This window comes from Elephantulus edwardii, unplaced genomic scaffold (assembly GCF_000299155.1).
Source record: "Elephantulus edwardii isolate Elephantulus edwardi_28Jun2011 unplaced genomic scaffold, EleEdw1.0 scaffold00284, whole genome shotgun sequence".
NCBI classification, from domain to species: Eukaryota; Metazoa; Chordata; class Mammalia; order Macroscelidea; family Macroscelididae; genus Elephantulus; species Elephantulus edwardii.
The window spans coordinates 509,989-522,714 of NW_006400034.1; the positions used below are offsets into that span (position 1 = coordinate 509,989).

General features: G+C 48.5%; 1 protein-coding gene across 1 annotated transcript; it reads left to right on the top strand.

The window, feature by feature from the left end:
- Positions 1-262: 262 nt before the first annotated feature.
- Positions 263-5,971, top strand: LRRC55 (leucine rich repeat containing 55). Its single transcript, XM_006900402.1, has 2 exons — positions 263-1,040; positions 5,736-5,971. The coding sequence occupies exons 1-2, from the start codon at positions 320-322 to the stop codon at positions 5,969-5,971; spliced, it is 957 nt and encodes a 318-aa protein (XP_006900464.1). The 5' UTR covers positions 263-319.
- Positions 5,972-12,726: the final 6,755 nt, after the last annotated feature.

Below are 12,726 nucleotides of genomic sequence, written 5' to 3' on the forward strand. Positions count from 1 at the left end.
GAGCATCTGGAGGAAGCACCCAGCAGACATGGGCGAGAGGGACCCAGAAGGCCTGCAGGGAGCCTTTCAGGAAGCTGGTCCAGCCCCAGCCTCTCACCCTTCCTGTCTCAAGTCTTGATCATCTTCCCAGACCATAGGAGACCTCAGCAGGGCTCCAGACCTCCTGGGCTCCAGAAGGGGATTTTCAGTGCATCTCACCTGGAGAGCCCTTTTGTGCAGAGGCTCCCAGGAAAGACTGGAGCCATGATACCACGAGCTCCGAAGCCCCACCTTCCAGGGCTCCGGGCCCTGAGGTAGCTGCCTTCCTCCTCCTGAGTTCATGGTCACAGCCCCAGACTCAATGGGCTCCCTCCAGCACAGCTATTTCCAGCTGCCACAGATGGATGACTCGTGGGCCCAGCTGCCCTGGCCCGGGCCACCCCATCCAGCCATGCTGCTGGTCTCCCTCCTCCTGGCAGCTGGCGTAATGCACTCAGATGCTGGCAACAGCTGCCCGGTCCTTTGCACATGCCACAACCAGGTGGTGGATTGCAGCAGCCAGCGGCTTTTCTCTGTGCCCCCAGACCTGCCAAGGGATACCCGCAACCTCAGCCTGGCCCACAATCGCATCGCCACCGTGCCACCGGGCTACCTCACGTGCTACATGGAGCTCTGGGTGCTGGACTTGCGCAACAACTCTTTGGTGGAGCTGCCCCCGGGCCTCTTCTTGCATGCCAAGCGCTTGGCACACCTGGATCTGAGCTACAACAACCTCAGCCACGTGCCGGCTGACATGTTCCGAGAGGCCCATGGGCTGGTACACATTGACCTGAGCCACAACCCATGGCTGCGGAGGGTGCACCCTCAGGCCTTCCAGGGCCTGGTGCAGCTCCGAGACCTGGATCTGAGCTACGGGGGCCTGGCCTTTCTCAGCCTGGAGGCGCTGGAGGGCCTGCCAGGGCTGGTGACCCTGCAGATTGGTGGCAACCCTTGGGTGTGCGGCTGCACCATGGAGCCTCTGCTGAAGTGGCTGAGGAACCGGATCCAGCGCTGCACGGCAGGTAAGGCAGAGGGGCTGCGGTGGGCTGCAGAGGCGAGGGCTTACCTCCCTAAAAGCTGGCTCCCCACACAGAGGCAGGGACCGAGAGCTCCTGAGCACCTACTGTGTGCCCCAGTCGCTGCCTGCCCTCTGGGTCACCAGCTCTGTCATTCAACAAGTGTTTGCTGAGCACTTGCTAGGCAAGCTACATGCCTCGGGCACCCATCAGTGAATGATACAGACCCTTGCCTGGAAAAAAGGTCCTTGCCTCTGTGATCCCTGTGACCTAAAGGGACAGACAGCAAACAAATAACTAGCAATAGAGACTGCATAATGAACTTCAACTCTGGTGGCACAATGATTAAGCACTCAACTGCTAACCAAAAGGTTAGAGGTTCGAACCCACCCAGCAGCTCCAAAGACCTAACTAACCCCTATAAAGATTGTCACTGTGGTTATTGTTATTGGGTGCTGCTGAGTCCATTCTGACCCGCAGTGGCCCTGTGGGACAGAGTGGAACTTCCTCAAAGGGAATCTCAGTCATTAACCCCAGAATTCCTGATGACACAACCCAAGATTAAAGGTTCAAGACCACTCAGAAGCTCCTCAGAACAAAGACCTGGTTATTTTCTTTTAAAACTTAAAAAAGTAGTAGGCATTGAAAAGCATATGAAGATACTGAGCACAGCTCTATTGTTGATATTCATGGGGTCAGTAAAAACCAGAGTCAACTCGGTAGCTACTACACGAGACAGGACTTTGTTAGAAGCTGAGATTTAGAACCAAAGATTTTGTCCATTACTCATTTAGAAATAAGCAGAGTCAAGGGTAAAATCCAAGCTTCTTTGACTTTTGTTGGCAGAGAAGAGCCTAAGAAATGGTAATGATGTTAATAAGGCCATGAAGTCAAGCACGACTCATAATGACTCTGTGAACAACAGACCTGAGCCCTGTCCTGTCCTGTGCCAACCTCATCATCTCTGACACACTTGAGCCCATTGCTGCAGTCAGAGTGTCAATCCATCTCGTTGAAGACTCTTCCTGTCACATAGCTGCTAGATAGAGTCAGGATTTGAACCCTGGAAATCACGCTGCTTGTCTGTTGGATGTACCTGAAGAATCAGGTTCTGGGCTAACAGGCAGAGTCAGGGTCTGAGGTCTGGGCAGGTCAAAGGGCCTCAGCAGCTTTGTGCAAAGTCTGGACATCAGGTAAGGAGCTGAGAGGAGGAGTTCACCAGTCATTCCCACCTGGGAGCAAATCAGAGCCTAAAGGAGCCCAAACCCCACAAATGTGGTGTGCCCTGGCCTCACCTGGTAGTGCCAAGTTGCCCAGCGGTGAGCAATGTCCAGCTGGCTTCCCTCAGTGACCAGCCGCCCCTGCAGAGCGCTGGACCTGAGCGCAGCCCCTGCAATAGAATAGGAGGAGCTTGGAGGACCCCTTCCAGGGACTTCCCCGGTGCCTGGGCTCAGTATGTTCAGAAAAAAGCTATCCCGAATGAGGTGGGAGGAAGAGGAGAACTGAGTGGGGAGCCCAGGACCAAAATAGTTTGGGAGGGCTGTGGGTCACGATTCCAGTGTTTCTACAGAGCTGTAGGAGGAACTTCTCTGGGACCAAAATAACTGGGGGCTTAGATGGGCAAAGGTGGGGGGCTGCTGAGCAGTATCTCATTTGCTCAATCTTGGGGCCTCCCCTCCCTCTCACTGCACCAAGGGCAGTCTGGGGTGCTGTGATCCCCTTAGGCCCATAAGCTCTTCAAAGTGATTGTTCTCTGGGACCTCTGAGGTCCCCTCTGCCTTTCTGAAGCAGCTCAGCCACCTATCAAGTGGACAAGGGTTCGGACCCCATCACTGCAGCCTCACATATCAGTACAGATGAGGGACCCATGGTGAGAAAGAAAGGAGGCCACAGCTAGGAACCCAGCATTCCTATTTCTGCCTAGAACACATGTGCCGTGTCACACCCTCCATAGTGTTTCCTCTTGGGGACCAAGAACTTGGCAGTGTAAGAGTGTGAGTAGAGCTAGGTGATCCTCTCCCCTAAATGTCTCTTTCTACCTCTTCTTACCCTCTCCTCCATGCATTTACCATGCTACTCCTGCTTTGGGAACAAATTCCGACAGAGAGGGACCCAATTTCAAGATTGGTGCCCTGGTAGACCAGAGAGCACTGCCAGACCCAGCTCCCACCCTGCTCTGTCGAAGAAACTTGGGCAGTGTTCTCAGTCTTGTGCAGATGTACATCTTATGCAGATGTCCATGTACGTCTCTACGCCCTCCAGCTGGCCACTCCTGACCTCCACCAACCAATATGCGCGCACACACACACACACACACACACACACACACACACACACACCCCGAGGAACTTGAATGTGGGTCTTGAGGTTCAAGGTCTTTTCATTTCTAGAGAAGAGCCCTGAGCCACTATGACATGGACAAGCTCCAGAGTGTGTACCCAGACTCCAGGGACCACTGAGCCCAGGGTTTGGGCAAGTCACGTTCAAATCTAACTCCCCGATTTTAAAACTAATGTTGCTCCAAAAGGTTGGTCCAAATCCATCATTTTATTCTCTACCTTCAAAGACTGCAGATTGGATAAAGCGCATTGGTGTGACACATAATTTAGAATAGTGTTCCACTTTGACTCTTAGATGATTTGAGTCAGATTATTGCCCTTTTCATAGATGAAGAGTATGAAACCCAGAAATACAAAATGAGCTTGCCTAAGGTAAGGGCCTGAATCGTGTTATCCAGTGAGTCAAGAAGTACCTGGCTTCCCGAATGCTTCCTCTTCACCAGCCTCATTCTAGGGATGGTGGCACTTAGCTCTGATACCTCAAGGGAAGTTGGTGGCCACAGAAGCAGCCTCTATGCTCCCAGGGTCTAATATTACACAGCAAAAGTGCCACCTGCTCACCACCTGTCTACTTCCAAGAAAGAATGAAATGAGACCACTGATGTCCCCCTTCACTCTCATCTGGTAGGATGAGATGCTCTCACCTCAAGAGAACAATAATCCTATCGATGCAGAAGCTTGCTTCCTGTAAACACTTTTGTATAGATCATGACTCCCACCAACACATCCAGAAAGGCCAAATGAAGATAATAAGGCCACATAATCACGCACAGAGCTTATGGGAACCTTTGGGTGGTGCAATGATTCACGCTCTTGGTTGCTCGCCAAAAAGTTGGAGATTTCAATCCAACCGGAGGCATATCAGAGACAAGGTCCAAAGATCTACCTCTGAAAACACAGCCCTCAGAAACCCTGTGGAGCACGGTTCCACTCTGCCATCCGCGGGGTCATCGTGAGTCAGAGACGACTCAGTGGAAACCAACTTGGTGTGTACACAGTGCTTATTGTAGAAAAACCAAAACCAAATCTATTGCTGCCAAGTCAATTCCTATTCTCGGCAACCTCCCATTGGGTTTCCAAAGATGTCTTTACAGACACTGTCTTTCTCTTATGAAGCAGCTGGTGGGTTTGAACTGCTGATCTTTTGACTAGCAGCACTACATGTCACACACTGTGCCATGTATACTTTGTAAATATTAACCATGTGAAGTGTTTTCTTTCACTAGTTCCATTTTACAGATAAGGAAACTAAGGCACAGTTGGGTTAAGTCACTTACCCACCATCATGCCACTTATAAGGGGTGGAGAGGAGCTTTTCATCCAGACCCACAGCTCTGGAGTGTATGCACTTTGTGTTCAGGAAAGCCCATCTAGGGGGATAAATAGAGAGAACCAATAGTTTGAAGCACTAGAGTCATTTATTCCTATATTGATTGAACAAAGCTTCACTGAGCAGTTAGGACTGACAGGACATTGTTCAGAAGCTTAGGATACTCGAGGAGAAGCTTCTATTCAAGAGGGACAAGATGGACAATAAACATATAAATAGACTGTCAGACAGTGATGAGCAATGTGGGGAAAAATAAGGCCGAGTAGGTGAAATGGAACTAGTTTGGGAAAAGTAAAGTGGAGATTGCTATTTTGTGTAGTATGGTGAGGATAAAACTCAGTAATAAGGTGATGTTTGAACAAAGACTCATACGGAATAAGAAGCTGAGTCTTGCGGAGATCTTAAGGGGAGAAGTGTCCAGGAAGGAGGAAAATGCAAAGCCCTTCACCTACAAGAGTCAAGTTTGAAGTCAAAGAAGAATGGCCAGGAGGTGAGAGTAGCTGAAGTAAAATCAATAAGGAATAAAGAGGAAGAGATGAGGCTACTATGATGGCTTTGACCTTGACTTTGACTGTGGAGAGGTAGAAAGCCAGGTGAGGGTTTCAAGCAGAGTAGCATGAAGAGACATGAGATCTGAAGGGCTCATTCAGCTGAATGTATGGAGATGGGTTAAGAGCACAGGCAGAAGGCCATTGTAAGAGATGATAGCAGTTTCCGTTGAGTTGACTCCAATTCATGGTGACCCCATGCATGTAAGAGAAGAGCTGTGCTCCACGGGAATTCAGTGGTGTGGGGGTTTTGAAGTAGACCAGTATGTCTTTTGTCAAGGACATCTCTAAGGAAACTCCTTTTACCCAGTCCAGGGATTCCGTAAGAATAGTGGTGGCCCATAAGTGGTGTCAAACCTACTACTTGTGGTCAAAATTAAACTTAAAAAAGAAAAGTATGTCTTCTGTCCCTCTGGGAATGTTTAGGGCCTGCAGCCCCCTCCCTGGAGCTCACCAACCCCCCCCCCCCGGGTCTATGTTGCAGATTCTCAGCTGGCTGAGTGTCGAGGGCCCCCTGAAGTGGAGGGCGCCCCACTCTTCTCCCTCACTGAGGAGAGCTTCAAGGCCTGCCACCTGACGCTCACCCTGGACGATTACCTCTTCATCGCCTTTGTGGGGTTTGTGGTCTCCATCGCCTCCGTGGCCACCAACTTCCTCCTGGGCATCACAGCCAACTGCTGCCACCGCTGGAGCAAAGCCAGCGAAGAGGAAGAGATTTGACACTGGGGAGCCTCGCGTTTCTTCATGCTGCCAACCGCCGCTGCCCTGACCACCAGACCTCCTCACTCATTGCCCGCTCTGGTTCCGTGCATGGCCACCACTGTCATGAACGCAAGGTTAGGAAATACACTTTGTCTGGGCGTTGACTTCAGGCCGACGCTGTGCTGAGAAGTGAGAGTGAGGGATTAGTGGAACCTAGTCCCTGTGATGAAGGCATTTGCATCTAGTAGGGTAGCAAGATTAGAACACTGCTCCCTTTAAGATGACATGTTGGTACTTTAAGCTTGTGGTTATAGAGGTCCAAAGGAGAGGGCCATGGGTGTGCCTGACAGAGTCGAAGAGAATTACAAGAGCGGAGGTGATTCGGGATCTGGGTGATGGAAAATGAGTAGGAAATTGTCAAGTAGACCAAGAAGGGTAGGAGTGAGCAAATGCCAGGGCCTAGAAGGTGTATGGTGTGTTGAGAACCGTGAACCACCCCTTATCACTTAAGTGCAGAGAGGAAGTGGCATCGAATCAAAACTTTCTCTTCCCCTAATGCTCAATCTGTCAGCTCTCAGCACTGCCAATGCTGCCTCCAGAGAGTGGCAAAGCCTTCCCACCAGCCCCCGTGGTCTCTTCCTGTCAGGAGCGACCAGGTGAGCCTGGCTCCCAGTGACTGCTCCCCACACCCTGCGATGCCACCTGCAGCCTGCTGCTGAGGTCTAAGGCGGCATGCTGAAAATAGACACCTCTTCCTGCCCTTTCTTCTGCCTCGGACTCAACATCATGCATTTCAGAAGAGGGAGGCAGGGAGCATGGGCAGTGAGAGTAGCCTGGTCACTAATCACGTGACGTGTCCTTCCCACGGTGCTCACGCTGAGATCTTGCCTGGAAAGTGCACTGGGGGACATAGATGTGGCCTGACAGGAGCCAGAAACAATGGAGGAGGAACCACCATGACTGTGACCGGAAGAAGATCTGCTCACCCTTCTAAACCCTTCACCCTTTTACAGCATAAGCAGAGTTGGTGCTGGTGGTTACATTGAGTTGGTTCTAACTCACGGTGACACCATGCATTACACACAACTGCTCCATAGGATTTTCTTAGCCCTGATTTTAATGAAAGGCCCTTTTCTTTCACGGTATCACTGAGTAGATTCAAATTACCAACCTTTAGGTTAGCAATTTAGTATGCCCCAGTTGCACCACCTGGGTAAGAGAGTGATTCATTACCAAGAACTAGCCAGTACCAGGCACTGTGATAAACTCTCTCCAGAGACGATTCCCTCTAACGCATGCCAACAATCTTGTGAGATGAACGTTATGGTTCCCGTTGTACAGATGAAGACAAAAAAAGTTCAGAGAGGTTGAAGTCACTTGCTTCTGGACCAGTAAAATCAATGCTGTGCTGTTTCTTCTCTCCCATTCACCTTTGTGAATATCACAATTCTCTCTTGAGAGATAGTTATATGTTTGGATTCCTGGGGTGTTTATGAAGCTTCTATAAGGGAAGGCACTGCCTCTGTACTTTTGCATAAGTTCCAGCAGTGCTGGTGAGTGGTCTGATTTTTCTCACTCTACAAGTGAACTCACTGTGTCTCAGGAGGCGAAGTCACTGACCCAAAGATCCAGGGACATACTGCCTAAATTGATCAGGCAAAAAATTAAGTAACTTTGAGTGCAAAGCACACATATCAATGTTATGGTCCTCCTTGTCATTCATGCTATTTGTTCAGCCCAGAACATTCCGTGGAATGATTTGGCAATGCCCTCCTTGACTTTTCCCAGCCTGTGTGGGAGGCAACGCTTGTTGCATCTGTAATTGCGCCTATTTACAGATGGGAAAACAAAGGCTCAAGACAGGGTGTGATAAGCCTACACGTCAGTGTTGGGACTTCGGAATCTCAACTCCCTTCTTTTTCCAGTGCTTTCTCCAGTGACTGGGGAGGAGATTGAATCAGAGGTCTGGGAGGCAGGGAACCTATGCCTGACAGTCAAGAGCATGTTATTCGATGAGAGACACAATGGACAGTGAGCCTGAGCTGTGGTGCTGATTTAGATCTGCTCGCTGTAGGAGAAATCGTAGCCCTGCCCAGCAAAGAGGCAGCCTTTGAACTGGTGGTTCTAAGTTATGTAAAAAGATAGATTTCTGGGGAAACAGGAGCTGAAGCTATAATAACCTTCCTGCATAATCTCTGCTGTGTTGTGTCGGAAGAGAGTGATGAGGTGACGAGTCACGTAGGTTAAGTGACAAAAGCATACGCTTTGTGCAACATCCAGATGAGAGGAAGAGACAAGACACAGCACAAACATATACTTGACTAGACTTCAAAGCACAATTACAATTTAATTGTTGACAGGGCTGACCTCATAGGTTCCCATCACCTACTCCTCCCAGCAAGGCCTGAAAAATATGTTGGTAGCAGTGGAGGTAACAAACTACCTCCCAGAAAAGCTTTCTCCTTCATTCTGTCCAGGGAGTCTCTGGGTATACAAATGGCTAACACGTTCTGTTCCTAACCAGAAGGTTGGAGGTTCAAGCCTACTTAGAGGCTCCTCAGAAGACAGAACTAGAGATCTACATCCAAAAGAAAAATCAACCATTGAAAACCTGTGGAGCAAAGTTCTATTCCCATATACACGGTGGGGTTGCCATTAGAATGGGATCAGCCATAACCTGTGGGTGCGTCCTTGAGCTAGTCAACCAAAAGAGTCCCCAAAGACTTTGCTAGACATGGGGACAGTGAACCCTGTGTTCTTCAATGTCTTTGTCCAACATCTGGGCCAGAGCTCTGTTCCCGGGACTTCTGAAGCAGAACTACACCCTGTCTCTTCCTCTGTGACGGCCATGGGGGCACGGACTGAGCTTGCTCTCTCCAGTCCAGTTGACCACCTCAAGTCATTAGAGAAAAGCTCTTAGAAACAATAGCCTTGACTAAAATAGGTAAGCTTCCCATCAAAAACACCTTATGCGTATATGAGAATCTCCTAGAGACTCTTTGTTTGCCAACAGATAGCTATTATATTTCGAGATACATAATTTTTGCGTAGAACTAGGCCCAGATAAGGTGCAAAATACCCCTTCAAGGTGGAAGTTCTTTCTAGTGGGTTGATTTGGTGTCTACTAACTTTTCTGAGAAGGATAAGTGAACTTAAAAGAACAGAGTTGCTCCAGTTGCTAGAAGGTCCCCAGTTAACAAATAAGGGAAGCAATGTGGTTGGTTCAACTTTCCTCCTGTAAATCTTCTTAGAGGCCATCAGATTGGCTCCAGCTCATAGCAACGCTCTGCACAAACACAACAGAAACCCTGCCTGATCCTGCATCAACCACGCAATCTCCGCTGTGCTTAAGCTCACTGTTACGGTCAGTGTACCAACTCGTCTCACTGAGGGGCCTTTTTCAGCACTGACCTTCTATGTTTCCAAGCATGCTGTCCCCTCTCAGGGAGCAGCCCCTCCTGTTAACATAAGAACACAGCACTTTGCCAGTTTTTAACCTGAGGTCCTCATCTCCCAGCATTTTTATCAGACAACATCCCACTACTGTTCTGAGAGCTTTCAGTACTTCAGAAGTGGATAGTCAATCCTATTGCCTAGTCTACCTTAGCCTGGAAGCTCCAGTGAAACCTGTCCCCATGGGTGACTCTGCTGGTCCTTGAAACACCAGTGACTGGCTCCCAGCATCATAGGAACATTGCCTCCACCACAGTAGAGCAAAGGGGCCAATGGGGACTGCCAAGGAGTCCCGTGCTCCTCACCACTCCACCACTGCCTTGTTCTGACTTTCAGATGCAACAAATAAGCCTATTTCTAGAGGCAGCCTATGAAGACTGAGGTTCCCTGGCGGCCAAGAAACCATGGTGGTGTTCCCTCAAGGCTTCATTTGTTTTATTTGCAAACTGGTTAAAATGCATATGTTGGAATGTCTCTGAGTCATGATGTCTATCTATAAGATTCTTCGTGGCTCCGGGATCTGTAGACATGGGGCAGAAGTCTCTGGAATTTGTATTGCGTTCTCTGACAGGATCTACTCAGCTTTCTATCCATTGCATCTTTTGTTACACCGAGATGTAAACCAGTAACCTTGAAGTTGACTAGCTGCTCAGAAAATATAAAAAGAGAAAATTCCAACCACAGCAGCTAAAGAGAAACTGATGTTCCTAATTCACTCTATTTTTATATCCCACAGAGAACTGTCCTAGTCATAGCCGCTTCCTTCTTGCTGGATCCAAGAATATCATAGGTTAGCTATCCAACTAGGGTTACAATGATCAAGGTCTTGTATAGTGTTCTTTGAAAAGACCTGACATTCACACCAATTTAGACCCATTGTCTGGCTACCCTCAGATAAACTCTCACCTCTGTTTCTTCCCTTCCCAGGCATCTCAGCAGAAATAGGTCCCTATGTTAAAATTTGCTTTAGAATTGCCCTACTCCATCCAAGGGGCTTGATGTATAAAATTTGAAAGATCAAGGCAAGTATTCTGCTTCAACCATAAAGCAAGACCTACAACCCCTTCTCCCCCTTCAATGTCTTTGTTGACATAGCTTTAACATCCTTCCCAGCTCTAGAAAAATATCAGGAGACCCCCTTTGTCCAGTCTTCAGAAGGTCATCTTCTCAAAGCTAGAGAATTTGTTCTGCTTTTGCCATCTTAGGAAAGAGGAAAATGAAAACATGAAAGAGGCCCGTGACCAGGTCCCTTCAGGAATCGCCCTGGTGTTCACCATGGCACTGGGTGGAGTGTTCTGGACCTACCAAGATTTCTAATTGCCGCCCTGTGGAGTGCTGATGTCTGGGGTGGGAGGGCTGGGGAGGGGCGGGAAACGGGAAGATGCCAACCTTTGTATGGAGATGATTTTATAACCATGCACTTTTGTAACTGTGAAGAATTTTTCATAAATATACATTAATAATAAAGAGTGTCTAGTTTAACAAATTTTCTGAAGAGTGGTGAAGAGGAGGGAGGCAGCGGGGAAAAGGGAGAGAGCAAAGAACTGAGCAGAATCAAGATAATGCGTGCCAAAATATACACACAAAAGGTCTATGGGGAGGGAGGAGATGGGAATAGTTAGGAGATGTGCCAGCCATGGAGGGGCATGTGTGGGAGGAGAGGGAACATCACTGAAGCATATTTCTACCCGGCGAAAGGAAAATGCGTGTGTCTGTATGCACACACCCCTATGTGTAGGCATATTTTGGTGCCTGAAATTACACAAAGAGAGCATATGCCTTATACATGTTAGCGTGTACAGCTTGGGTCATCCTTCAAACATACTAAGGCAAATGAGTGTCCCTGACTAGTTAGTATCTCTTAGGAGTATGTGCCAGGGAGAGGGTATGTGGAAAACCAGCAGTGTGAGAAAGGGATAGTAAGTAGCTCAGCTATGCAAGTTAACCAAGCATCTCAGTGCTTGGAGTGGGGATGGGAAGGGATTGAAAGAGATCAGGATAGGTTCTGCCTCTAATTCTATCAGGTTAATAAAGAAAAAAAGATTATTCTAACATTATTGAGTCTTACAAACGCTGTCCATGTAACACTGGCAATACTAGGGAACTAAGTATTTAAAAAAGAGAAGAGAGTAAATCCCTGAGTATCGTTTCAAAATAAACCCCAAACCCACCTCTTCCACATCAGTCCCAACTCCTAGTGACCCTTCACTGGATCTCTGAGATTGTAAAACTTTAAGAGAGGGGTCTGTCCATCTTTCTCTTCCAGAATCGCAGGTGGATTTGAACTACTAACCTTTCCATTTGCAGACTGATACCTTATGCACCACATCACCAGGGTTCTTTCATAAGTACGAGAGCAGTCATTATTATCTCAGTACTCTAAGAAAGAAATGGCTTTAAGCAGTATGTTGATCCAAATCGAAAGTAACCACACAGCAGTTTCTCAACCAATAAGAGTTACAACCTCCTCTAGTCCCTCCACGTAGTTGCCACAGGGAGCAGAGAGACACGTCAGGTTTCTGAGTCTGTAAACCAAAACAGAAGAAGAGCACCCATCATTGTTTAGAAGTGCAACTCGTTTGGTCTACACCATCAGAAGGGTCCTTCAGTGAGAAGCAGGCATCTCACAGCTGACGCGAATGCATCTGTCTCGGTCACTGCTGACCCTAGGGCCAACTATACACCTCACAACTAGTGAGTGATCCTGCTGCGGAAGCCGAGAAGGCTTAGCCCCTGCTACGGAAAGGAGGACAGGGGAGGGTTCAGGTCTGTTGTTCAGGTCACTATGAGCCATGCTGTATTCGTCAGCACCTAACAGCAACAAGTGCTGTATGCTGTGCTAAGCACCTCACGTAGATGAATTCATTTCATTCATAGCTCTGTTGGCTTAATGGGGAGGAATTGTGTTGCCAGTGCAGAGGGACACGATTCAAATCCACCGACTGCTCCAAAGGAGAAAGATGGGCAACCTCCTCCTATGCCATTTACTGCCTCTCAAAGGCTGCTGGAGGGTCAGCTATGGATCCGTTCTGACTCGATGGTACTTGACAACAATGGACCAGATGCTATGCTAGTCCCTTTTGTGCATTGATTGATTGATTGATTGATTGATTGATTGATTTCATTCTTATATGTTGCAAGGAGGGACCAGTCCTTGGAGAAGGACGTCACGCTTGGGAGGGTGGAGGGACAGCACAGGAGAGGAAGACCCTTGATGAGGTGGATTGATTCAGTGACTGGAGTAATGGAGGTGGGTGTGTCAGAGGCAGTGCGGTTGGCACGGAACAGAGCAGGGGTTAGGGCTGTTGTACATAGGGTCA